A 26,174-nucleotide genomic window follows, 5' to 3' on the forward strand; every position below is an offset into this window, starting at 1 on the left:
TTCAAGCATAATGCAGCATTTTATTGTGTAATTCATGTTTTTTCATAACCTCCTTCCTAAACTTGAGGCTAAAAGCCTAACATAATGTCTCATTGAGTAAACTTTACTTTGTTTTACCCTTCAGCTGGTAAGTTCAAGTAAAGCTCTCCCTGATGGTTTAAACAGATGACCAAAGCAGGGGAAGGGCTGGAGGTACAAAAATGCAAAGGACATAAAGCAGTGCATATGGAATGGTAGCTGAAGGGCTGCCAGGAGAAAAATCTTCTAGAAATAAGGCCAAATAATTATGCAGCCAAGAAATCATGGTGAAATACAACTCCTGCTGGAGAGGGATTGCTTGCTGCTACCTATGCCACATGAATAGGCTTAGTTACCTGTGAACACAATGAGTGTTAAGGTAAAGTAACTGCAGCTGGTTAGGAATATCCCTATATAGACTATTTTCTGCAGTGCCATGCTTGTTAGAGCTGTCTCTGGTGGATTCTCATCTTTGTGTTGTTTCTTATTGCACTTAATCTTCTAATGAGTACGTAGTGCTTTTCATATGTACATTAGTCAACACCTTTCCTGTCAGCTTTTGTAAAGCTGTAAGGAGTTGCATTGAAGGTACCTTAATATGAGTCTGGTATTTCAGAGAAGAGAAGTGACAAAAAGATACTGGAAAACAGTGGAAGTGGGGAGAAAGGAGAATACCCTTCTTGCCACAAGCAGAGTCTGTTTCTGGACCCTGAGGCAGAAGGTCTTTCCAGTGACTTTTGACTTCAGACGTTATAGGCTTCTTGCTCTCCTGCTTCACGGGGATTTTAGGCCATTGTTTTGTAAAACTGGCTTGTGTGCTTGAAGTAGATAATTTTATAAAATGTATAATAGGCACCACAGGTTCTGTTTCTAGACAACATCTGTATATGTTTTCTTGGGCTTTGAAAAATGGATATTGTAAAAGATCAAAACTTCAGGTCAAAGATCTGACCTTTAAGGTAACTCTCTGACGGACAATTGTTGTAGTTCACAAATGCTGTACGTAGTTAGATACAGCAGTAAAAAGACTGCTGGGTTTCTTAAATGGAGCATTGGTATGCGTTCATGATAGATCTTTATTTTATTAACTTCTTATATGTCATTGTGCAAATCTGTATCTTCTGCTGACTCTGTTTAACTGAACTGTGCATTTATATAATCTTTCATTCAGTAATGGCAGTTCTTGGAGAACCTGTGATGCAAATCCTGAGTCAGGCCCCAGACCCTGTGCCACTGCTGGTGTTCTAAAACAGTTGCAGTAGCACAGCTGGGCTTTGGGAGGCCAACCCAGAAATCTGCATTAACCCTTGCTGCCATTTCTATGCAGGATAGCATACAACATGTTGAAATACACCACTTCAGAAAATTACCTTAACACAGAAAAGTATTTTCTTTCTTAATGTTTTTATCATGGTAAGGTTCCAGGGAGATAACATTATTAAAGAAGAAAGTTGGGATTTTGTTTGTTTTTACAAGATTGAACTGATGTAAAAACAAAGGGAGAAAGAGAAATGGATTTTCAGGATCTTCAGAACTCATAAAAATTGCTGAACTCACCGTAAGCTGCACATGGTCAGCACATTTAAAAAATCAAGCTATTACATGTCATCTATACAAAATAAACATAGCATACTGGCATTTACATTAAGAAGAAAAAAACCCCACTAGTTTTAGTTTCAATGAAACTGTGTTTCTTTGACTACAGAGCCCCCAATTTTCTCCTGATCGGGGAAAAAAAGACAATTGTTCAACCCGTTATACTTGAGGGATAATTTGAAGCTAGTAAATGTTTACACCAACTCTTTCTCTTGAATAATTGAGCTCTGTGTTTGCATAGCACAGTGCTTTTGTTTAATAACTAACTAAATAAATAAGGGGGGGGGGGAAAGCTTAAGTTAAATATAGAAGTGAAAAAGCAGTTGCTAAAGGATACCTGGTTTTATCTGAGGGTAATTTAGATACCCTGAATTTTAGAAAATTCTAAAATCTTTCAACTAAATGTGTATATATGATGAGCTTCTTACCTAGTTAATATTTTATCTCCAGTTTTTCATTTAACTGGGAATCAAAGGTAACCTAAATTGCAAAAGAGTTGTTTTCTATTCTTTAGGGGGCACTCCAGTGTCCTGGTCATATTTAAATCTGATGGTTTTCTAGCTCACTTTTCAAAAGAAGTTTTTCCCTTAATACATAATCCTGAACACAATTTTTCTTGTTGCTTTTTTTGTAGGATTGTGGAAAAGGGTTACTACAGTGAACGAGATGCTGCTGATGCTGTTAAACAAATCCTGGAGGCGGTTGCTGTGAGTATTATCTAGCATCATATGTTCAGCACCTAATCTTTCACCTATAACGGCTCAATAAATACTTATGTGTGAAAGAAGCAGAGTTCACTGGAGACAGTCCAAACAAGTTCCCTCCTATAATTAATTTCGTATCGATTTTTTTTAAGGTAGTGGCACTTTGAAGGGCAAAAAGTGACTTTGGATGGCAATCAGCAATACATTCGATGCTCTAAGTCATCTGTTACAGTGGAGTATGTGCTCTGTCTAATCTCAAAAACCTGTGGAGTTCAGCACTGGTTGTTTTAGCCCTAAAAGTGATTTGAAATCACTGGCACTTGTGTAGTCTCTCATTCATTTTTTGCAGAGTATGTCACAGTAATTTATTTGGAACCTTAAACAGAAAAGAATTCCTTACTTTTCCTCTCAACTTAAAAGGGTAATAGATTGGCCGCACATGTTAGCTGGTGTAAAGAATAACAAGAATTTAAGTCAGATACTCCTGCAGAATATTGCCATGAAAATAGTTATTCTTCATTTGCAGTTGTTGCCTGAAGGTGACCCATCACATTTTTTGCCACTATGCAGGAGCATTTATACAAAGAAGGCTCATTGCAAGGAACTGTGGACCACTGGGAAAGTGGATAGTGTAGGTTACAACATATCTAACCAAAAATCAATTCTCACAGCTCTTCAAATTGCGCATACATACACAGAATGACAGTAATATTGAGACAGAGATCAGAATAAAGTTCGGTGCCAGTAGTTTGTGCAATTCCTAGTATACCTTCTTCCTCTATATTTTGTGTGGTTTTCAAACATTTGAATTTTTGTACAACTATTTCACATTCTATTGCTTAGAGAAAGGTATAAAGATTTTTGAGACAAGAAGATGAAGGCTTCTAGTGGGTACATACAGTATTTCTGTACATTATCCATACTTCTCAGTCACTTGTAGGTCTTCCATCTGATTTCACGCCAGATGTTCATCAAACCAGCAATCAGATGCTGGGAAAGTATTTAAGAAATTAATTTGTCAAATGTCTAGTCTATACACTAGCACTGATCACTTCCAGTGCAGAAGAGAGGGGACATGCTGGACAAGAAAAAACAGTCTAGTTGGGACACTTGGAGCGTTTCAGACAAACAGTAATATAGAGGCAATTTTACTTTCTGAAACTAAGATGTTAGCAAGGCCTAAGGAGAGATAGATGCTAAAGATTTTGGCTTCTGCTGTGCCTGGCAGCCTGACTTCAGAGTCAGCAGGACATATTTTGGATTTTATCCAGTGGCACTATGTGGTTGTCTGCAGCAGGTGTTTGGGTGAAGCAGCCAGGTAGCAGAAAGAGTGCAAAGGTCTTGGAGCAGATACAAGTGCTCAGAGATGTGCAAATAGTGCACATGGGACATGACTGACTTTGGGTGTATTTCCAGACTGTCAGATTTTTCAGACAAAAAACAACGGTTGATCACATGGAAAAAAGAGAGGTCAGCCTGAAGGGCTCTTTTAAAGGATGGTAGTGGTGAGGCAGGATCTGTACAGATCATCCACGGAGATGCAGTGTCAAAAGAGCCATCCTCAGGATAGGACTGGTGGTGATGATTGACCCCTATGGAAGTTACCTAGAGGTGAGGAAAAGTTAATGTGGTTACAGCAGTAATGCAGTTATTCAGAAGGAACAGGCCAACTCAGGCATATTTACCTGGGATGGTAACAAAATACCCCTTTGTGAAAAACTCCTATAAATCATGGTTTGGTATTATTTGTCAGCCTGTTCACACTAAGTAAGATGTGAGAACTGGTGTTTACTGCAGTAACCAGGCATACTGCAAGACCATCATGTTCACTTCACGCTACTTTCTGAATGATCTGATGCTTACTGAGTAACTCTCATACAAAGTAATCTAAATTATGTATTTAAGTTTAGTGCACAGCATAATGCATTTGTATAAACTTCTTAAAATTGGGTCAGATTATTATTTTATGACCAACTTTTTCTTCCAACGGAAGTGCCCTAGTTAAGATGGTTATACATTATTTATCATTCTTTTGCGAAAATGATGATTAAGTTTTGCTGAAAGATGTTTCAGAAGGTGTTTCATCTCTTTATTTTAAAAGCCAGGAACCAGACGAAGATCTTCAGCTTCTATGAATTGCAATAGCTTGGTTGAAATCAATGCAACAGTGATGTACGAAAGCTAAAAAGCTGACCTTTATATGAGCATGCAATAATTTGGATTTTTATAGATCCTTGTACTAGATCCCTAGCTAGGATGGACTGTATTGACTTTTGCTCTTACAGCTGACACTGAACATCTAAGCCAAAGCTGGAAAGCTGTGGAAGTGGCATTTCCTAACTTGGGATCTTTGCAGCCCACCTGAAATACTGTGGTAGATTGGTACTGTAAACTTAACAGAATGGTGTTTGTGAGGAGAATGGGAGTTATTGTTAGAAACTGGAAAATACTGCTGCGGCAGAGTAATCTTTCCAGAATAAAAGAACATATATACACAGATCATTCTTAACCAAATAGTTGTACAATCCCCTCAGTAGACTATGCCATCAAATACCCTCCTGGCACCAGGTAGGCATTTTGACTTATGCATTTTTTAAAAATTGCTCTTAGCAAGAGAAGCATTCAGCTTTCCCTGTGCTGAACTCTCTTGAACTAGTCTATCTACTTGTCCTATAAATCCCTTGTTAAGGGCTGTTACTGTAGTAATGGATCTGTCCTCACAGTGGATCATTGACATGAGGAGGTATTATATCTTCATTTAGCAGTGTTTTTTTTGAGACACTTCTAAAGGATTTAATCAAAACTGTAAAGTGGGATTTTAAAAGCACCTAAGCATTTTTGTTCAATTCCTTTTGAAATTGTTAAACCAAATGGACTAATACTCTTAAAAAAAAAAAAAATCCAATAAAGCTTCTGGGTATATCTGTTTCTTGTAATATCTGAGTACCTGTAAGCCTAGCTCTAACTGGCTTATCAAGAATTAAGCAAGCAGTCAGAGTAGCACACAGAAAATTAATCTTAATCTTCCAGGTCACAAACCAGCATAAATGTATCAGACATCTGTCCTCCCAAGAACAGAGAAAATAACAAAACCAGTATTGTTTTGAAGACCACTACATCCATTTTGCCCTTTTCCATGATTTTTCTTTCTGCTGGTTACATCTGAACCAGTGTTCCCAGTCCATGACTGTATTTGCCCTTAGTGGGAATAAATTACCTTTTTTTCTCTCTTCTGCACCTTTGCCTTTTCCATTATTCTTCCATTGTTCTTTAAGCTGGGAGATAGCTTCATTCATAAGATAAAAGGCTTGTACAAAACTAGGGCAAACCAGTGTTCATCTTTTAAGCTCTTTCACTGTACTGTTCAGAACAGGTAGGGAGGTTTTGTTGCTACCTGACATCTCAGAACAGGGTGAACTTCATTCCAGAGAGAGGATGCATTTGAAGGCAGTCTCTCTTGGCACATCATTGTCCTTTCTGTCCTTCTCAGAGAATCAGTTGTATACAGTGTGGTTTTCTTGCACGCTTATTCTGGTAGCAGTTTTTCTATTGTGTGTAATTAATGAATTTCCGCATGCAGATGTCCTGAGGCCAGATCTTCACAGCCTGACTTGCAGAATGACTTATTGATGTTATGGAATTCAAATCATCCTTGAAATATTGGTCAGAAAAAGACACTTACACACTTTTTGTGTAAGAGACATGTACTTTTTAGCTGGTAAAACTTAAGAAAATTACCTTGATTTTTTTTAATGTGTACTTTCAAAATCTTGTATTTGTCACTAAAAATAAACTGTGTTCCTTCTTGCCTACTCTGCATTAGTGTCAAAGTGATATGTTTCTGCTTGAGGGTTAAATTACTCTTTTCCTTATATTTAAATTTGAAATTTTTTTTAACAGTTTACTTTTTGTAATTGGGGTGGTTACCAGCGTACAGTAGTTACTAGCATACCTTCTATATGTAGTTCTGAACTCATACAGCAGTTTCTGAGTTAATTTCCCATCACATTTTATAATAGGTTGTTTTCTTATGACTCGCCATTATCTTGTCTAGATAGGAACATTTTCCTGAAGCTATATGTGGGATCCCCTCCACTTTAATTTCTATTTTTTATTTCCATTTTCTACCACTTCAAGCTTCAATGTATGCCTGCACTTCTTTTCAGTTCCTTGTCAGCTTAAATTCACAGGGAGCATGCTGAATTCTCAGCTGTGATTGCAAAGGCTGAGGGCACTTAGCCACTTGCAGGTTTGAGAGGGAAAATCTAGGTTAAAGGTTTCTATTCATTTCAGTGAACTTTGATCTGTCCGATAATGCGCTGTATGATAGTAGGTAAGAACCTACTGCAAATGTGCAGCTTGCAAGTATATTTTACAGGCCCTGAAACACTGTTGTGTCTAACAATTAGAGCTTAGACTGAATGAGGTAATCAGACTTTTAAAGACTGGCTGAGACCCAAGAGAATTGGTTAAAATATCTGGGGGTTTTAGCATTCAGAGAAAAGTGGACATTAGATAAAGATTAAGAAAAGGTTTCATTTTTTATATACAGTCATTGAGTTAGCGCTTGCTGGAGATAGAGGCGACCAATGGATTTTAGTTTTAGCCACCAGCTGTGAGGTGAACTTAACCAAGGTATAAATGTCACAGAATTCTGAAATCTTGAACAAGGCAAATGTGTTATATTATCAATATAGACTTAGCCAGGTCTAAAAAGGCACACTGTTAAGAAGAATCAGTGTGTTGAGACAAATAGGGAGGAAACCTGGGGCTCAATTCTGTAGAAAATGAAGTTAAATTCCACAAAAGAGAATGGCAGGGATGCCTAGCTATTACAACACAGGATAAAGACCTGTGTAAAATAGTAACAACATTTGGGAATACTGTATGGAAGAGGAGGAATCTTATGCATGATTGCAGATATTGAAGATCATTGACTTCCTCTGTTTAGAAGATTTTGCAAAAGATTTCTATTTTAATAGAGGAGGCATTTGCGCTTTCAGATCTCTCCTCATTCCCTGATAAATCCTGAGAGTTTTCTATTCTCCCTCTGGCAGGAGGGAGTGGTTTTCTGAGTCTGTTCCTGGTATAAGTGTTGTTCAGGGTGTGGTTAGGAAACATCAGTTGTTCTGATCTAAAGCTACCAAAACACAGCAATCTCTGCTTTTCCAGTGGGGGGAGGAAGGGGAAATGTAAAATTTTGTCAAATTTTCAGAATGTTTGCTCGGAAGTGGTATTTCAGTAACTTGCAGGTTTAGGCCAGATTCAGCATGTTTGTTGAGTATGCAGTTGTTAGTAGAAGGACCAATGCTTGATAGCGTAAGACAAGAAGGAATTTGCTGTTCCAGCTGCAATTCTGTGCTAAGGATTATGATGTCATATTGTGTTCTCTGACAGCATGGACTACTTTTGCCATTCTCCTTCTAACCTGCCAACAGGAACGGGAAGAAAAGCACAGAGATTGTTCATTTTCAGGTTTAACACTTGCACTCTGGTACACTCTTGATTTTGGGAAATTTGCATGGCAACATTTTGGAAGAAGAGGCAGATGAACACTAGGTTCAGAAGAGGCACAGCAGCTGTCTGCAGTTAAAAGCACCATTTGCAATGTAGTTGGAGAAATGTGTAATGAGGATGCTTGTATTTGTTCTCTTTTGTAGAAAAAAAAAGGCTGTCAATATGCAGGAGAAATTCTGTATTACTTTTATGGTAATTCATGCAGGGAAAAACACAGCATAGAAAACCTAGATGCTGAATCAGTTTTCTTTCTTTGTGCTAATTCTTCAGCTATCTCCTGGTGGCTGAGGTGGTGTGGAGCACTGTTAGCCTTAAGCTTGCCTGGGAGGTAAGGGTTGCTCACAGAAACTGAACTTGAACCTTCAGGGAGATGTGATGTCAATACTCATGTCCCTGAGCTGGGAGTAGTTCAGAGCAGGATGGAACACAAAGTCCTTAGTATATGTTTTCCTTATAAGATTATCAGTTATGATATCCTCGAAAACTGACTGTGTGGATGTATTATTTTGCCTGCCAGATTTCTCCCTATATATTTGTTGCTGGGTTTTGTTTGTTTTACACTTTTGTCATATAACGTGTTGGGCAGTTCTGCACTTCAGTCATGTCAAATGGGCTGCAGGTGGAGGACACGTAAGATGTGATTATGGAGTGCCTTATTGTCTGTGAGGTCTTGACTGGGGCTGTAAGGGACATTCTGTCTCCTGACCAGTTTTTGTAACATGGTCTTCATCTTTGCCAGCTAGTTTGCTCTCGATTCAGGAACTGTGACTGGAAAACTCCTGCTAACATAACTTTACCCAGCAGCAGTCTTTGCTCTCCAATGTCTTTCTGCCACCAAACCATGTTCAGTGCACTCCCTAGCTGTCCGCCTAGTCTCCTAAAACTGTGGTCTGTGAAGGAAGAACAGAAGAATAGGTACAAAACTGTACATGTTTCTGGGCTGCTTCATAGCAGCTGTTAGTGTTGGCTGCTGGTATTTCAAATAATCCTCCTGTTCTCAGGAAGAGGACTGGGAGACAAAAATCTTTGAACTTCCCTGCACCACATGAAAAAGAGAAGAACATGTTCCAAGTGGAGCTGTCCTCCTTTGGTGTCCTGTCATGTCGAAGAGTAAGACAAACCCAAACCCAAACAAAACACCCTTTTTACCCTTTGCAACTGGGTGATATTTTCTCTTGGCTTGTTGAGAAGGATAAAGAGGAAAACATACTCTTCTGTGTGACCAGCCTTGTACTCAGCCTTGCTTGCAGGGATGGCTTGTGGTAGCTGTAGTGTTGACACTGCCATGTGCTCTTCATCCAAGAAGCAATATTCATTTCATAACACTGTCGGCTCCTGTCCTGTCCTGTTCAAGACAAACACCAGGGGAAAGGCTTTTTGAAATAGCATTCAAAGGTTAGGAATTACGCTTGCTTTACAGTGTTCAGTAGTGAAGTGGTGAAGAACACGGTGGCTTGGGAATTCACAAGTGCTATGTAAACGCCTATGTGCATTCAGACTTGAGCTGTTTTCCATTTTGTGGTAGGGATGTAACTTGTGAAGAAAAAGGAGCAGATGGGTCCAGCAATCCATAATAGGTCTCATCAAGTTTTTTCACAAATGTCTTCTGAGGGGTAATCTATTGGCCTTCTGTGGTATTGTTTTGGAAATCTGTATGGGGATATGTGAAGAGTTTTCTGTGTAACTTTCTATATTTTTATTAGAATTTGGCCCTTCTTGTGAGCTTGTCATAAGGCTAATGCAACTACCTAGGACCCAGTGGGTCAGTGGGTTTAATGGAACCCTAAATTTAAAAATTCCCATACATACAGGGAGTCTTTCGGCATTCATTCTATTTCAGGGTTTTTAGGGGCAAATGAATTTATACTAAAGATAACTGTAGCAAACTAACAAAATTCAAATTATTGCATATTCAAGTTCTGCTGTGTTTCTCAAAAACTTTTTTAAAAAAGCTAACTTTTTATTAATGTTAAGAAAGCTCAATTTTTAGGAAACATTAATGAATGATAAGACATTGACACAACTGGACATAAACAGAGTTTGTGCTGTTAGCTAAATGTGATTCATTTTACTCAAATGTGAAAGTGACATTGACCAGAGAATTACAAAAACAAATTCTGGAATATTCCCACAGTACCAAAGTGGTGAATAGGAACTGAGGATAGTGGAAACACCCCTATAAAGAAATTTAGCAAGATCTCTAGTACCAGTTAAAAATTCTGGTCATTTCAGAAATGTGGCCTGAAGTAACAAGGCGTCCAACTTTTCCAAGTCCCCTCCTTTTATTGATATCTTTTACTGGTACTTTGCGCTTTATTGACAGGAAAAAAAGAGTCCCCTTCATAATATTCAGTCATTGACACAGAAATACAGGAGAGTACTGATTTTTTAATTGTAAGAATTAGTTTAGATGCCAAATATTTTGAAGCTACTTAGCTCAAGAGTTGAAGATCTACCACCTGAACATTAAGTGCAGCAGTGTTTGTGCACTCATTCATCACGTTTCATTACCTCCTGTAGCTAATATCTTCAGCTATGACCACTCCTAGCAGCGTACTTAAAGAACTGGTTTTTTGTAAAATACTGTCTTTGTTTACAAACTGCTAACGTAAAAAATTTCATGGTAAGGACATCTGCATGGCTTGTGGCAGTAGGCCTTGCACAAATTGTGCATGTGAAACTCTGCAGAGTTGTGCAGAAATCAGATATATGCTTCTATCCATTTCCAGTTAAATGCCTAGCTGGAATTATGTTTAAGTGGATAAGAGATTTGCATATGTACATGATATGCAAGCATGCCATACAAAAGTCTAAGAGCAATTTGAAAATTATACTGAGAACATCTGCTTTTTATTCAAATAAATTTACTAAAAAAGATGTAAAACTCTAATTACAAATTGGGCTCTGTCATCTATTAAAGCATTGAAATTATTACTATTCATTTTTTCTTTTGCTTAATTGAAAGATACTTTGTTTTCTGAAAATAAAAATTAATATAGAGTTTAAAACTTTGTACGTTTCTCTGAGCTAGGAAATGATAATAACCTTCACTTCACCCAAGCGGTTTCCCTATACTCAAGGACATAACTGCATAGTTGCATAGTTATATTCTCTAGGCAAAGTACCTGAAAATTGATGTCATTCATGTTATTTTGTGAGTCCTGATTATTCTAAAGGCTGTTGGAGGCAGAGGGGAAGGAGAGCAGGCAGGTTCCACATCAGTCCTGCTGGCTAGTTTTGCAGCCCATGCATCTGTCCCTGCTTCCCATCAAGTCTGTGCCCAAAAGTGGTTTCTCCAGTGGGTTGCCTACCTTTTCTCTCACATGCAACATGCCAAATTTCCTCTCTCCCCTGCATCCACACATATCAACACATGATATGTTTCCAACTATCTCGGTTAAAAAAGAAACACAACAGAATTGCTTTCTTTTGTGTTGCATCTTTTTTAGCTTCAAAGCAGCTTACCTAGTACACAAGTCACTTTTAACTTGTCTATGATTGACTGTAGATCAAACAGGTGTCCTGAAGAATATATTCTGATATATATGCCTCCATAATGGCAGTTTTATCTACTTCTATTAAGCTAATTTTGTGGATGTGACAAAATTATATATACTTATTCTATTATACTCAACGTGACAGTAGTCGTAATGATTACTAACTGTGTATACAACAGTTGTACTTCATGACTTATAAAGAAATGCCTGGCCTGAAGATGGATACGTAAGAAGTGAAGCGACTTTCAAAAAATCTCAAAGCAACATTTCTTTGTTACACAAATGAATACAAGGAATGTCACAGCAGATACGTTGGTTGTACTAACTGATTTAACAGAGTTTGGATAATTGACAGGTGAATTCCTTGTGAAGTCTTGTCCTGAAGGAAGGTAAGAGACAGTGACTGAATGGGACCCTATTCTAGGAATAGCTTACTGCAAAGGGTTTTACAGTGCATTTGAAGTCACAGTAAGGGAAGAGAACAGATATAATTATAATTTTACTATTTATAAACATTTATACTTATAAAATCACAATTATTTTTGTGTAGGCAAGTCACAGCACGAGAAAAGATATGGAGATTAGTCTCCATAAGGAGAAGCATGTACTGTCTGATGTGATCTTGCTTGTAGCCTCTTGAAATAGCATAAACACCCACTTTATTAGTGATTCTAGTAGACTGCAGAATAAGAGGTTCTAACAATATTTCTAAAAAGGAATTCCATAAAAAAACATGCCTCATATGCATAATAAACCCTATATATCAAGGCAGGGTGTCAGAAAGAGAGGAGGAATGAAATAAGGAGAGAGTCTTTTTGTTTGCTTGCATATACCTTCTTATAATCACAGTTAGTGAAGGCAGGCAGGACCAATGGTTGGATTGATATCAAGCGGTGTTTTGCAGGGCAATTATATACATTCTTCCCCTGAATCTGAACTGCAAGTATTGCCATGGACATGGCATACAACTCAATGGCTTGTAGGGAGGAATAACAGTGTCCATCCTAAGGCATTGTTGTTGGGGTTTTTTTAATTAAAAAGATAATTGCCAGTTGATGTATTCCAGGCACAAAGTGTTTATTTCTTCAAAATTTGTTTGTGAGGCTTGAAGGTGAATCCTCTCAGAGAGGGGTGATTTAACACATCACGTACAGAGATGACTCCATGGAAGCCAGGAAATTGTCTCGGCCTTTTCTTCCATTTGGTGACAAAATTTTAAGAAGGGCTTCATGGGTGTCCCAGGGAGACCTTTCTAGCACGTTGCTGCCAAGAACGAATAAGCAAGTAGGTACACTGTTAAGTTATGTGGGAAACCCATTGAAGTGCTGCCACTGTCTGAGAGAGGAATGCATTTGTGTCCTAACTGTGCTGTTTCTGAAGCAATGTTAAGTAATGGTTTCATACATAGGATAATCTGTTTGGAGGGTGATGGCATTTTGAATGAGTAGCTTCATCATTTTGCTAGCTTACATTCATTTGTTTTTCTTGTTTGTTGTAAACAGATTTAAAACTAATTTTTCTTGTTAATGATATTTTTAAATTGTTGGAAGGGAAATAGAGTGGGTTTTATTATCACACCAGTCTGATTTATCAGCACCTTGATTCAGAATTATTTTGTCAAAAACATTTTTGGAGACCTGTTTTAAGCAGAGTGCAAAGCTCTTTTTGCAGCACACAGAGAAAAGAAGATTTACAATCAAAAAGGTCTGGCAATGCTGCCATCAGCAATAAGGAAATGAGGGTATTGTATTTGCTTTTATCTCTAATAGAGGAAATGGAACAAGCACTAATGATCATGCTGCAGATCTACTGTATTACAGTTAATGTCCAGTGCAACAAAAAGTCAGGGTCATATTTGCTAAGTTGTTATCATCTTAAATGATGCTTTCATCTAAGTAAGGTATCCTCTCTCATTTTGGAAACAAGTCACTACAGTATTAATTTTGAAAAATATTTGGAAATAACAATGAAAGTGATTGATTAGCTCTTGTTTTAACTCACAACACTCCACAAACGAAGTGCCAAACACTGCTGTTTTCGAGCCAGTGCCTGCAGTTGATTCTTACTCCAAGAGACTGACATTTTGTTGTTGTCTGTTGAGAACTGATTAAGGATTTGACCTCTTCCCAATTCATCTCAGACAGATGGGCGATTTACCTGTACGTGCATTTATAAGACGGGTTGTTGAAAATGTTGTGTGAGGAGAGTGCTGACCCATCCCAAAGGCTGGGTCTGTCTGCCTGATTAACTAGTCTTTGGGGCATCATTTGGCAATGGCCTGGCCATCCCCTTTAGTGGGTTCCTATTGGGAACGGAGGTTCTCCGAGAGGAGGAACGGCCTGGCACAGAAAAAAAGCTCTGTGCTGATGCTGGGTATGAGTCTGAGTCTTGGCTTTAGAGAGCCACCCATTTCTCTTCTGTATGTTACTGACCACACTCTTAACAATTAATAAAGCACAAGTAAAGGAAAAAGACTGCCTTTATCTCAGACTTTAGCCTGCTAATACTCCTTTTTTTATTATAATTTTTATTGCATGTATTGTGCAGACTGTCATGTAGGGACATGGCATCCAAATATCTGTGCCTATGGAATGTAAATAGTGTACAGTCTGTATCTACAAAATATACATGTCACTATAGGGGTCTGGCAGGGCTCTGAAGGCTTCTGAGCTAGAGAAGCGATAAAAGCACCCTAAGAGCCTTGGATACTGTGTAGAAACAGTAAAAAACTAGCAATTGGATGCTACAGAAAGGGTCAGGAAGGATTCATGGCAGATCCCAATGGAGACTGAGGACGTCTAGCCTCAGAAACTGCCTTAGGGGAAATATCAAAGTAGAAAACTACCCATCTGTGCATTAATAGATAGAAGAGAAATGCTAACTGGCACTGCAGGAGTGTCACCAGTAACTACTGCTCTTCATGCAAACCCTGCAACCTTGATAAAGTGATAGCTGTGTGGACAGATGTTACATTGCTTATTTTGCTAAGGGCTAAAAGGCATATAGTTAAATGTTACATTAAATGCCTTAAAACTTTTCTAAGGTTTGAGGAAACATACAGAGGTTCAATGACTTTTAGAGAATTCAGTGTAGTGAGAAGGGCCTTAATACATCTGTGTACAAGAAGCCTCCCCCCTCTCCCCTGTGCAGACACCAGCCAGAGGACAGGAGCAGCTCCGGTCCTTGCAGTATGCTCCCAGGCAGAAAATTGCATCCCCAAGGAACTGGCACAGAGTAGCAGCACCTTTGCAGAAGTCGCTGCTTTATCCCCCAAAAGATTTGCTGAAGCCTAAGGATGCCCCTTTCTTCAGCTCTCCCCATCCACAGGGCTGTGTTTTTCTATGTCCCAAGCCTGCCATGCCTGCAGACCTAAGCGAGGACAGGCTTGTCTCCCTCTGTCCTGCTGTTCCTGCCTCAGTAATCATGGTAAGGATAAAAATACATTGATTGTTCAGAAGTAAATTGCAAGTGAACCTGTGAAATTAAAGACATTTGCAAAAAAAATTGCTCAATAGTACTATTATAGCCTTGTGCAATTTTTCGTCTCCAATTTCTGGACTCCAATAGTACTGGACTGACTAGATAGCAGGCTCTCAGCAAAATGGCTATTTACAAAATTACTTTTTTTCATTAGGTAATTTAGAAACTTACCCGAATCTGCGTGCTTGTGGTTTGAAGAAATGCTAAGAGAATTTCTGCCATCTTTGGGGGAGATTCCTGACGTACCAAGGGGGTGGCATGAACTAACACTGACTGACATTATCACTCCTAAACAGGCTGTGTAATAATTTATCAGTCGTTGTTTCAGATAAGTGGCTCCATTTCTGTGGCCCTGACAGCATGAGTGAAACAAGATTCCTTACTTATTCCCTGAAGATTCCTTACTGATCCCCTGAAATGCCAGCAACTGTGCATATTTTGGAACTTGTAATGAGTCTGGTTTTCTCCTTTTTCATTTACTCTTTCCTGATACTTTTCATGTCTCTGTGTGACCCGTTTTACGTGATGTTCTCATAGCAGTTTGCTGGCATGTGCAAGTTGCTTTCTGAACTCTTTTACCTCCATATTTAATGTTTCTCAATAACTATCAACAAAACCAGGGAGTGTCTTGGCTTTAAATTACACACACCCCTTCTTTTCAGTTGAGGTTCTCATAGACTGCTGTGTCTGAAGATCCAGACCCTAGCAGAGGTGAATAATGAAGCTGATGTTTTCAGGAGTCAATGCCACTTCACGCTAATCACTCCAGTAGATTTGGAGTGCATGATAGTGCATGTTACTTCATGAGCTAGAAATAAAGAGAGAGGATATATGTAAGAACCAGGGTGTCTCCTTGATTCATGTAATGGGTGATTAGGGGCTTTTTCAGGAGCATAGGCCTTTCAGATTTATTACATGCTGCCTGAACGTAGTGCACAGTCAATGGTAGTTCGATTTCTGGGCATTGAGAAACTTGATTGTTTGGTGAACAGTGCTGGATGTGGTGGTTTTGGTGGATTTTCTGTCACAAGTTCTTGTACAGTAGTAATGATGAGGGACAGCTGGAATGTAAACAAACAGTGTAGTTCATTATTGGAATGTGCTTTTCCAAATACCCTGCTCAGCTGAGTCCATCTGATAAGCAGCAATAGCAGAAAATCAGTGTGCTGTCAGTTAGGAGGTAAACATACACATCATCTTTTATTGCTTGGGGTTTAAAATTACTTTGTTGTACCATTGTGGTTTCCCATCTATAAAGTATTATCATACTTTATAAAGTATTATCTTACTTTATGGTAATAAAATATGGTAATTCTGGATTTTATTTTAGTGTGCAAGATTTAGCAATTGTAGAGGTAGGTACCATAAAGTATCAGCGCTGCAAGTTGGTGCTTTTTCTTGCATCTGACTGTGCCTGCCTCACTGATGTTCTTGTATCTTTCTATGTGACACATTGATGCATGTTTTTATGCTGCCATAAAGAACTTTGAAAGGCATGCAATAAAAAAACTCTCTCTGTTTTAAAGCCTTAAAATTATGTCCTTCATTTAAAAATCAAGATTTAATCTAAAACTCTATTATGGTGTGATATGATGTGTTATGGAACATTGTTGCTAATAAAAAATTCAACATGGTTTTCTGTGCAGATACAACACCCTAGAATAAGTTTGCATGTGTGACTGTCTGGCAGGATGAATAATTGAACAAACTCACAAACTAGAAGCTTAACAGCTCCACGTCTCTCATAAATAAGAGTTCTCTCTTCCTGCAAGCATGCTTTATTGAAGTGCCTTTAATTTGAGCACCACATGAGCACTCAGATGTATACTGAAGGTACGTCTTGTCTTGTAGTTTTTCCCTTGGTGACAGGACTAAAAAGATCTCTTTTCTCTTCCTGGCTGCTTAATTTTTTCAACCTAGGGAGAGAGATGGTTGTTAAAGTCTCAAAGCTGTTGGTTTCCTGTAAAATGTAGTTGAAATTAGTCAATAGGCTGAAAAATTATTAGTGGGAGGGAGCCTCAAAAAAGAAAGGCTAGAAGACAAATATGATGCTGCTAATGTCCTGAAGAGCAGATCTGTGGAAACAGGGTTTCCCTCCCCTACTGTCTTCATCTCAATCCTTGTTTTTGCTTCTGAGATCCTCCCTCTGACCTCATTTCTCACTGGAAATCCAAAGTCAGGAGGATCAACAAGCAGACAAATGCTTGTTCACTGCTGCAGGCAGCCAAAGCACCGCAGCTCCCCGCCTGATGCGAACTGACAGTCGCTTGGTGGCGAGCCACCGACATCCCCTTGGAGAGGTGCTTCCACCACTTGGCCGCTGCTTCTGCCTCGGGTTTGCAGGGGTGCTGCCGCCGCCACGCAGCAGCAGAGGGAGGTTCCTGTCCTTCCCCTGCTGGTGTGGATGCTGGTGCAGATGTGAATGGCTGGGGTCTGCCAGCATCTTTGCCTTCTCTGCAGGGATTGCTGGAGGGGTGATTCCCCCCCACCTTGGATGCTTTCCCCAAATCGCGCTCTCCAAACGATGCAGCACAGTGATGCTATGTACTCTATACTCAGCTTTGGGTTTTTGTGAAGGGTGGAGGGACAGGACGGGCTGCTGTAGCTCACGAGTGTTAGCTCGTACTCCAGCAGTTAAAATTATCACTGTCGTGATGAACCATCTTGGGGGTTGCAACACAGCAGGCTGCTTTCAGTGCATCTGTAATGAATGCCACATGTATGCCATTCAAGTGCAGCAAGCCACAGCAGCTGCATTCACATGAGAGAAAGAAAAAGGGCTGCAGTTCTGTCTAACAACACAGTGTAACTCTTCATGCTGCTTGTAACCCATCTGGGACAGGATACATCAGTCATGAGGGATCGATTTACCATCGCTTATTCCTTGCTTGAATGTAAGGATTCAGTGGCAAAACTGATGAGGGAGAAACATAAAAGAGAGGTCCATCTTCTCCAAGAGGGTTGAAATACATTTGAAAGGGTGGGCAATGATTCATTGTCCATTCAGAAATTGAAGTCTTGGTGGTATTTTTTTTTTGTAAATTATGGATTCTGCTGTTCACTTACCTATTGGTAAATCAAATGGGTGAACATAAGCTGAGTTTTGTTGATAAGAACAACATAGTTCTAGATGAAATACTCTTAACAAATAAGAGATTATCTCACTGTTTTGAAGGATTTATTTGGTTTTCTGTGCAAGCATGACTCCCTGCAATAATTTTGTGTGTGTGGTTGTCTAGAAGGACAAACCAGTCAAAAGCAATCAGTGAATCCGCAAATAAAATTAAAGTTCCAGTCTCTAGTAAGCCCTGAATTCTGTAATTGGATAGCGTGAAGAAAAATCTGGTAACATGCAGAGAAGCCAACTCAAAGACAAAATGTTATACATTTTGCCTTTAAATACCAGTGTGGTCACTGAAACTTGCAGCAAGAATCAGCTCCAGTATGTCACTTTTGAATATAAAGTAGTAATTTCCAGCCCTACATGTTTTTGCACTTCCTTCCGTGTGAGACTGCTGCTGTCCTGTGCAGGGTCGTCACAAGTGTTATCAGTGGAGGTGCTCAAGCTACCACTTTCCTAAGCTAAATTTCAAAGTACGGGTCTGCAAAGGATGCCCTGTTTAGCCAGAATACAGACCTGCTTCGTTTTCAGACTTGCTGCCTTTTCTCCATCTCTGCTAATGCTCTGGAGGAAGCAGGAGACTGAAGCAGGTATGTATCTGAGCAGATTCTTGAGCGTCTGTTTCAGGAACGCATAGGAGATATTTATAATTGTGCTTTAGTGATATGAAGACATGTTTAAATAACATGGTACTTTCCAAACTATCAGGTAAGGGAAGCAGAAGAGTGATATAGTTGGGCTAACGTTGCTGCAAGAGTATTCATTGAGAAATAGCTATTGAAATAGCCAGTAAAGCATGTCTCTTTTGGGAGGCTTTTTAAGATCTGTTACAGGTAGCCCAGTAATCTAAGTTAAGGACCAGATGTTGAGGCTGTTTTCCTGTCAAGGTTGTGGCCCTGTCAAGCAGGATGCTGCTCTAAGCAGTCTCTGTGGCTCACATCACGCATCAGGCTTTGGAGGCGACGGGCAGCAGCGTGGCTTTGGCAGGCTGGTTTCTGCTCCTGGTGTCCCCGCCACCACAGAGATGCATAAGATATACCCCCTGGGCTGCACGGCTCCCCGTGCTCCAGCCTGCTGCCGGCTTCCCCACAAAACAAATGCCAGAGCCAGTTGGATTTAGATAGGTTTAGATCTGTAACTGAGATAACTCCATCTTCCCCAGAAAGCCTTTAACCTATGAAAGCAAAGATTCATGGAATGCCTTCAGGTTTGATGTACTCGATATGATGTCATTAAACTGTTACACAGAATGGGCATGTGGCTTTTTAAAAGTAAATTATTAATCTCTAACTATGATACCTTTTACTTATTGTTCTTCATGGACTTTTTTTTGTTTCTTAGAATGTTTTTTTCCACATGAAATACAGACCAGTGTATCTAAATAGTGAAAAATCATGGACTGGTTCATAGCTTTCTGTCAGTTTTCAATTTTATTGATATGTTTAAAATCATAGAGTTGATGTGTTTGATCTAGGCAAGGAAAATTCAATTCTTTAATATGGTAGGGCACAGCTGAGCAAAGGAAAAGAAGTAATTGACCAGGCTGTTGTTTTCAAACACTAACAATCTTCCTTGGAGAGCTGGGGTTTTTTTCAGAGCTGTGTCCAATATGTTGCATGCTTGGCAAGGGTCTTTGGCTGAAATCCTTTCATGCAGCTTTGGAAATGTAAAAAGAAATTACACTGGCCAAATAAGGTAGCTCTTTATGCTTCCCTGCTGGCCCTCCCATCAGCGATCATAAGAAAAAAAGCCTTCTTCATAGCGCTTCCCCAAAGATCAGCTAAAATCATCCCTGACACAGCCTCTTCCAAAAGTCTCATCTGCAGCCAGAGGTGATGAAAAGAGCCTGGCAGCCTTTCAGACGTGAGACCCTTAAGACCCCAGAGTGCCCACAAAAGCCTACTCATGAAAAGTGGTGTGAAAAGCACTGCGTACACAGAAGTGTGCCCCTCCTAGCAGGGACTGCAGACGTGTTCGTCACTGGCCTTCTTGGCTGTGTTTCTTGCTCTCCTGCTGTAGCTTAATGCTGTTCTGTTAACATTGCAGCACTTGGGGACTGCCCATTTTTTTCTGATTAGAAAAAGTAGTTTGTATTTTATCAAATATTCTGAGCTCCAAATTGCACATGGGGAAGGAGGTTATCTGCCGGGGCAGGGAGATATCATCCTTCACCGGTGTACTTGGGGGTATCAGAGACCGTGTGGACCTTCTCTGTCATTCCTTCTGTAATCCTGAGGAGGGGACAGCTGCATTCATGCTGTCACCAGCAGAGAACTGCAACGAAGCATGTGTCTAAAATGTTGGGAGATCAAAGACTCCGCTCTGAGCCCCTCTCTGGATGCAATGTTTTCTACAGAAACAAAATTGAATCTAGCTTTATGCCTGTTGTCCTTCCCTTCCACTGCAGGTATAGGCCCTTAAAGCTATTTAGATTTGCAGTGGGAGTAACCACATGAGATTTGAGAATAAGCTGTAACAACTTAGATTTGAGAATAAGCTGTAACAACTTACATACTGTAGTTTTCTTCAGCTGCTAACCATTTTGATTTCCTCTTAATTTTATACCTAAATGTGTAAAATTTTTTTGAAAGTAACAAAGAAGTATACAAGAGTGAAATATTCAAGCAAGATTTGTGCTTTTGAGAAGCTGTTAAGTTACTCTTCTTTCTGTGATGTTTGGCAATGCAGGCAATTGTACTTAATATTTCATGATAATTAGATTCAGGGACTGCTGTCTCTGTAATGACACAGACATATGGGACCTTATAGTCAGAATGACTGGCTGATTTTCATTGTGTGGTTTCACTAAATAATGATTTAGTAATGCACAGTCACCAGAAGATAATGTGCAATGAGATAGCTCTGAAATCCTCTGTGCTTTTCTTCATATCTATCCCAGGAAAATACCACTCACATCATTTGCAACTTTTGGGGAAGGTAATGTTTTTCAAAGTGAAAGATGTTATGACTTTCTTTACTGATTTGCATGGGTTTTATCCAGTGTCAGGAGGTTCAATCCCTAGTTGCCTTCTGTCCCTAGTAATGTTTGCTTTGAACTGAGAGCTGGTATCCCTGTTACAGTGGACAGGAAAGAAGCTCCAGTAAGTCACATGTTACACACACTGAAACTCCCATCTCTACCCTTGGGTATTATTTGGCCACAAGAAAAGGCTATGGTTTTCCCATCCGCAATACCAAGGATCATTTGGCTGTCAAGTTCAAATCACAGAAGCTTTAAAGAGCCTGTTTCTTTAAAGAAAGTGGTAAACACAGTAGACATTGTATTTAAGAAGAAGGAGTTTCTGAGCGTCACTGCATTTCCATGCAGGAGTGTCATTGACCTTACAACCATGGCCTGAGCAAGGCAGAGATATTTTCAGGGCACCCTAAAAGGATTTTCTGCCCCTGGGACCTTTCATTGGGGCAGACAGCTCTGATGATCACTTTATGGGCAGAGTTCATCTTATGTGTAACATAGTCATAGTATTTAAAGATAACTGTTGAAGTATATTTGTGAATGAATGTACTTTAACCACGTGGAAAGGCACTTCGAACTTGGAACTTGGCCACTCTTCCTTGTGATCTATCATAGGTCTTTTTTTGCATTTCCCCTGAATTTTGTGTTAATTTTCTTTTTTCTAAGCAGGGGAACATTGCTAACAAACAATATGCCAGTGTTGCTTCTAATAGGTAGCATGTTTAGTTTAATAGGTAGATGAATTTAGCTGCAGATTTTGTTGATAAATCTAGTGGGCTTGTTCTTAGGCATCTACACTGACCTTGAGTGTACAGAACTTATGCTTTAATTAACTTAGAAAATTGTTTAATGCGATTTAGCAATATAGCTCCATTTCGTATTTCAAATAAGTGTGCTCAGACCAAAGCATTCTGCATGTTAAATAAATGCAGCCTACTGAAATACAATACTAGAAATAGAGCTATTTAAAACATTGTTTATATTTGATTTGATTAAGCTTCCTTACCCTATTTCAACATAAAGAGGAAGAGACTGTGGTGGAAAATGGGTGTGCTGTGAGATATGACCTGGAAAAACTGGAATAAACCCAGCATCAAATCTGGCTAAAAAAGCTGAGGCCATGCTGGGTTACTGGAGCCCTTTCTGAGGGTGGAAAGTACACCCCTCTGCAAGAAGGGTGTGCATGCCAGGCACCTTGTCGCAAAAATGAGGTCTCACCACGCAGCTGCTCCACAGTGTCCCACTGCCTGCTTCTGCATCTATCTGAGGTGGACTTCCCCCCTCCAGAAAGGGTCCAAGAACTAGGAGCAGCAGCCATGCATGCTGCCTTGCTTGGGGGGGTGAGGGTTGCTTGGAGCCTCAGTTGTGCCCTGTTGGTTGGTAGAAAAGAAATCTTCAAACTTTCATCTTCCTAGATTTAAAATAAAAGAAAAAAAACTCTGCGAGGCTGGTAATGCCCTCCATGTTGTTAGTGGATATAACTGTTGTTTTGGCCTTGACTGGTAGAATTAAAGGCATTTGTCGACCACAGGCTGTGTGAGCTTCTGTCTCCTCTCCATGTAGTGAAGGTCAGAAGAGGGAATATTTTAAAAGGCCATGCAATAGAGAGCAGCACAGTAGGAGTGAATGTTAGTTTGAATTCTTCTTATGTATTTCTGCCTTCAACCGCCATTGCAACAGCAATTTTTTACCCAGGATTTGCCTTGAGAAGACGGTGTTCTTAAAGCAAAGAAAATTATGCCTTCAGATACGGCTGGAAAAAATAAATACAAATGGCCTGCAGCCATTTACAAAAAATAGTTCTTGGCTGCTAAAATTAAAGCCTCTTTTTAGTATTTTTTTAAGTATTTTGCTTTTGGCATTTCTCCTGAAGAGAATTAGCTTATCTTGAGGAAAGGACTGAGATGTTGCAGATTCGCATATCTTAATGTGCAGTACACATAGAAGTATATTAAGTATTTAAGATGTAATATGTATAGCCTCAAGTATTGTATACTGGTAGGCTTTGGCTGAAGCAAGTAGAGCTGTCTCAAAGACTGAAGCCCTTTAGACTACAGATTTCAGGCCCTATCTTGCATTTTAGAATACTTTGGTTTTGGCAAGCATTTTCCTAAAACTACACTTTTTCCTAGGGATTTTATTAACTTATCGTGGCATACTTAGTTCACAGGGGGTAATCGTACCTCCAGAATCAATCCCTCTTGATTTCATGAAGGGTTATGTAAAGGGAAGGAAGATGCTCCAAATAGGGAAATACAAACCTATATGCCCTCTCACCAGCCACTGAAAGCAAATAAAGCCTCAGCTGAAATCTTTGTACATCTCTTTTTCAGAGTTCTTTAAAACAGGTATGCCAGCAGAGAGCAGCTAAAACATAATACTTTCCTGGCGGCCACAGTATCCGTCATTGCATGACCTCTCCCTTTGCTTTTACAACACTGCATAGACTAGCCATGTGGTAGGCAGCCAGCTAGTGTCCCCTTCCAAGATGGTCACAGCTTACCAAACAGAGGTCTTAAAATACTGGTGGAGGATGTTGTCCCTCAGCGGTAGTAGGGGCTGATGCGTAGCACAGCTCCACGTGGAAGCGATGTCAGTGTGATGCACATTCTTAATTTTGCACTAATGTATAACAGGATAAATGCATGTGCTTTCTTCTGAGAAAAATGCATCTGATTTAACTCTGTGTACTGTGTGCTGTTGTATCTTTATACGCATACAGTCATCCATGTAACATGATAGTGTGTAATTTAACATTGGCTGCCCTCAGTGGGCTCTGTAGCATTTTTTTGTGTGGAAAATAATGAGCTTTTGCCCACAGTTTATATGCATACTGTTACAATTCTGTGATAAAAGCTTCCAAAGTCTGGGATAAGATAGCTTAAACACAGTGGCAGTTAAGATAGTTAAGTTCCTCCAAGAGATAACTGCAGTAAATGTCATTTTAATGGTGGTAAATGTTAGCATTTTCATTGGTGTTATGTTTTTGAGCTATTCCTGCTAAATCTTATATTTGATGATGTGCCTGATAGTGTCTGTTTCCTTGTTTGGAAACAGCATTGGTTTATCTGAAACTGTTCTGTCTTTGTTTAATCATATTTGTCTAAACACAGTTACTCTCATCTCTGCAAGCTCACAGAACCTGAATGCTGACTGCATGTAACTACCAGATGAAGCCCCAAACTTTCTGTTCACTGATTTAGTAGGGGAAAAAAATATGTGCCCATACTGAAACATAGGCATACATTACATAAAAGTACAGGTTTTACTGTGATTGGGTCCCCCATCCATGTCAATCATCAATGCTGCACTGAAGTCAGTGGAGCAAACACAGCCATTAAGTTAGGCCTTGTTGACTCCACAGCTTGGAAAAAAGCATCCCGGACTTGGCGGGGGGGCTCCCTTTTGGAACCTAGGGAGGATGCTCAAATCTGAAATGCAACCTTTTTCTTCCATCTTCTCCATAGTTCTAGTTAAGACAGTTTTGTGGTGTTGCCATTGTAGATGTATCTTCTCACAGAGTGATGAGCCACGATGATAAGACCAGTCAGGTTTTTGCTTCTCAGTTCCTGCTGGAAACCTGTTCTCATCCCAGTGATTAGGGAGCAGCTCTGGGTTTTCATTCCTCCTTCCATTTCCTCCATTCTAGATGTTTACCTGCTGTCTTAAGAAACAGCAGTTGTTTCCCTCCAAGCCTACAACTTCTGTTAAGCTGAGTATAAGCATGTATGTTTAATCTCTGTGCATGAGGACGTGGTCTTCAGGGTTAATAGATTTCTTACTGGGAGTTCTGAACCTGATTTCAACTATTCTGGGAGAACTCCAATCCAAGATACCATTGCAGGCAGCCACATTCAGGGTAAAATAACTCAAAATGGAACAAATTCTCCTGATCACTCAGCTAGACCTTATCTTTACATGTATCCCCTTGTAAATTTAAAATATTGCATCCCACTTATTTTTTTTTCCTTGACAAAATTAGAATTTTCATGTTCTCCAAAGATCCCTACTTGTTCTTCAGTCCAGAAAAGTATCAATATTTAAGTTTGGTGTTACAGCATATGGTAGTGCAGCCATCAGCCTATTGTGGCATCTGGTCTAACAAGAGCCTTGTGCAGCAGCACCTCTCTCCATGGGAATACCTCCCCTGCTACATCCAAGGACTGCATTTGTCTGTTGCAAAAATGGCATCACACTAGGAGTTGATCTTGTACATCAAGGATGTACTAGTAGTACATCTTATGGTGTATAAATACACCTAAGTCTCTCTCCTCCCTTGCATTTCCAGCTGATGACTCCCCATCTGTGTGCTTGGCAACATTATACAGATGTCCAGTAACAGGAATGATTACTACGCTTGAGAGAAGTTGATATTTTACAGACCTCAGTGGACCTGCCAATAGTGAATACTGTTCATCTCTAGCAGTCACATGAAACTGTTTATCCTTGCTGTGCGAGGAAAATGGCAGGGCTGTGTGTACTACTGGATGTGCTGTCAGGATGCTGAAAGATGCATAAAGGTGGGTGGAGCTGGTGCTTAATACAGATCTTGGTGAGAGCATCTGGGTAACAGAAGCAGTGCAAGAGGCTGTGAGAGTCCTGAGCAGAAGGAGGTGGACAGGCTAAAACAGTTAGTGTGACAGTGGAGAAGAGAGGCAGGCCACCAAATGAGCAAGAAAATACAAATTGCTTGGCTATTCAGCCCTGCGGGATGAAGAACAGGAGAGAGAAGAAACAAAGGTACCTGGAAACCAGTTAAAGAAAAACAACCAGCAATAGAATCAAAGATGGATTACAGGCAATCTATTAGCAGAATTATGAGGGATAAGTTGAAGAACATTAATTATCCAAAATTAAAAACATAAGCAAAAGAATGTACATAAACTGGAGACCTTGTCATAGATGAGACCGTGCAGAAGCTCAGCCTCCTAGTCTGCAGTGCTGTCTTTGGTGTTTGCCAGAAGTCTGAGTGAAACATATGTTTGCCAGTTTTCTCTGAGCCTCACAGATTGAAAGACATCATTTTCAGCAGTAACTTTCCTTTTTATCACTTCCTCAGAGCTCCAAGATCTCTCTGCTCCACATTCCCCCTTGAACTAGAGCTAGCAGCCCCTTAAATCATTCCCCTTTGACATGTTGTTAACAGCCTTGCAGCCTGAGCTGTTCTTGCCTGACAAAAGACACTGCTCATCTGAAATTCTTCCAGTGCAGCACTGAGCAGACAGGAAAGTAATTTCCCCTTACTAGTTTGCAGCATTTTGTGT

General features: G+C 39.8%; 1 protein-coding gene across 3 annotated transcripts in view; it reads left to right on the forward strand.

The window, feature by feature from the left end:
• The window catches only part of CAMK4 (calcium/calmodulin dependent protein kinase IV), a 175,954-nt gene that overhangs the window by 113,841 nt on the left and 35,939 nt on the right, over positions 1–26,174 (forward strand). For all 3 annotated transcript variants that reach the window (XM_075488666.1, XM_075488668.1, XM_075488667.1), the window contains one exon: positions 2,249–2,321. In XM_075488666.1, the coding sequence (XP_075344781.1) occupies positions 2,249–2,321 (73 nt within the window). The remainder of the gene's footprint in view (positions 1–2,248; positions 2,322–26,174) is intronic.

The sequence above is a fragment of the Mycteria americana genome, chromosome Z (genome assembly GCF_035582795.1).
Source record: "Mycteria americana isolate JAX WOST 10 ecotype Jacksonville Zoo and Gardens chromosome Z, USCA_MyAme_1.0, whole genome shotgun sequence".
In the NCBI taxonomy this organism is placed as follows: domain Eukaryota; kingdom Metazoa; phylum Chordata; class Aves; order Ciconiiformes; family Ciconiidae; genus Mycteria; species Mycteria americana.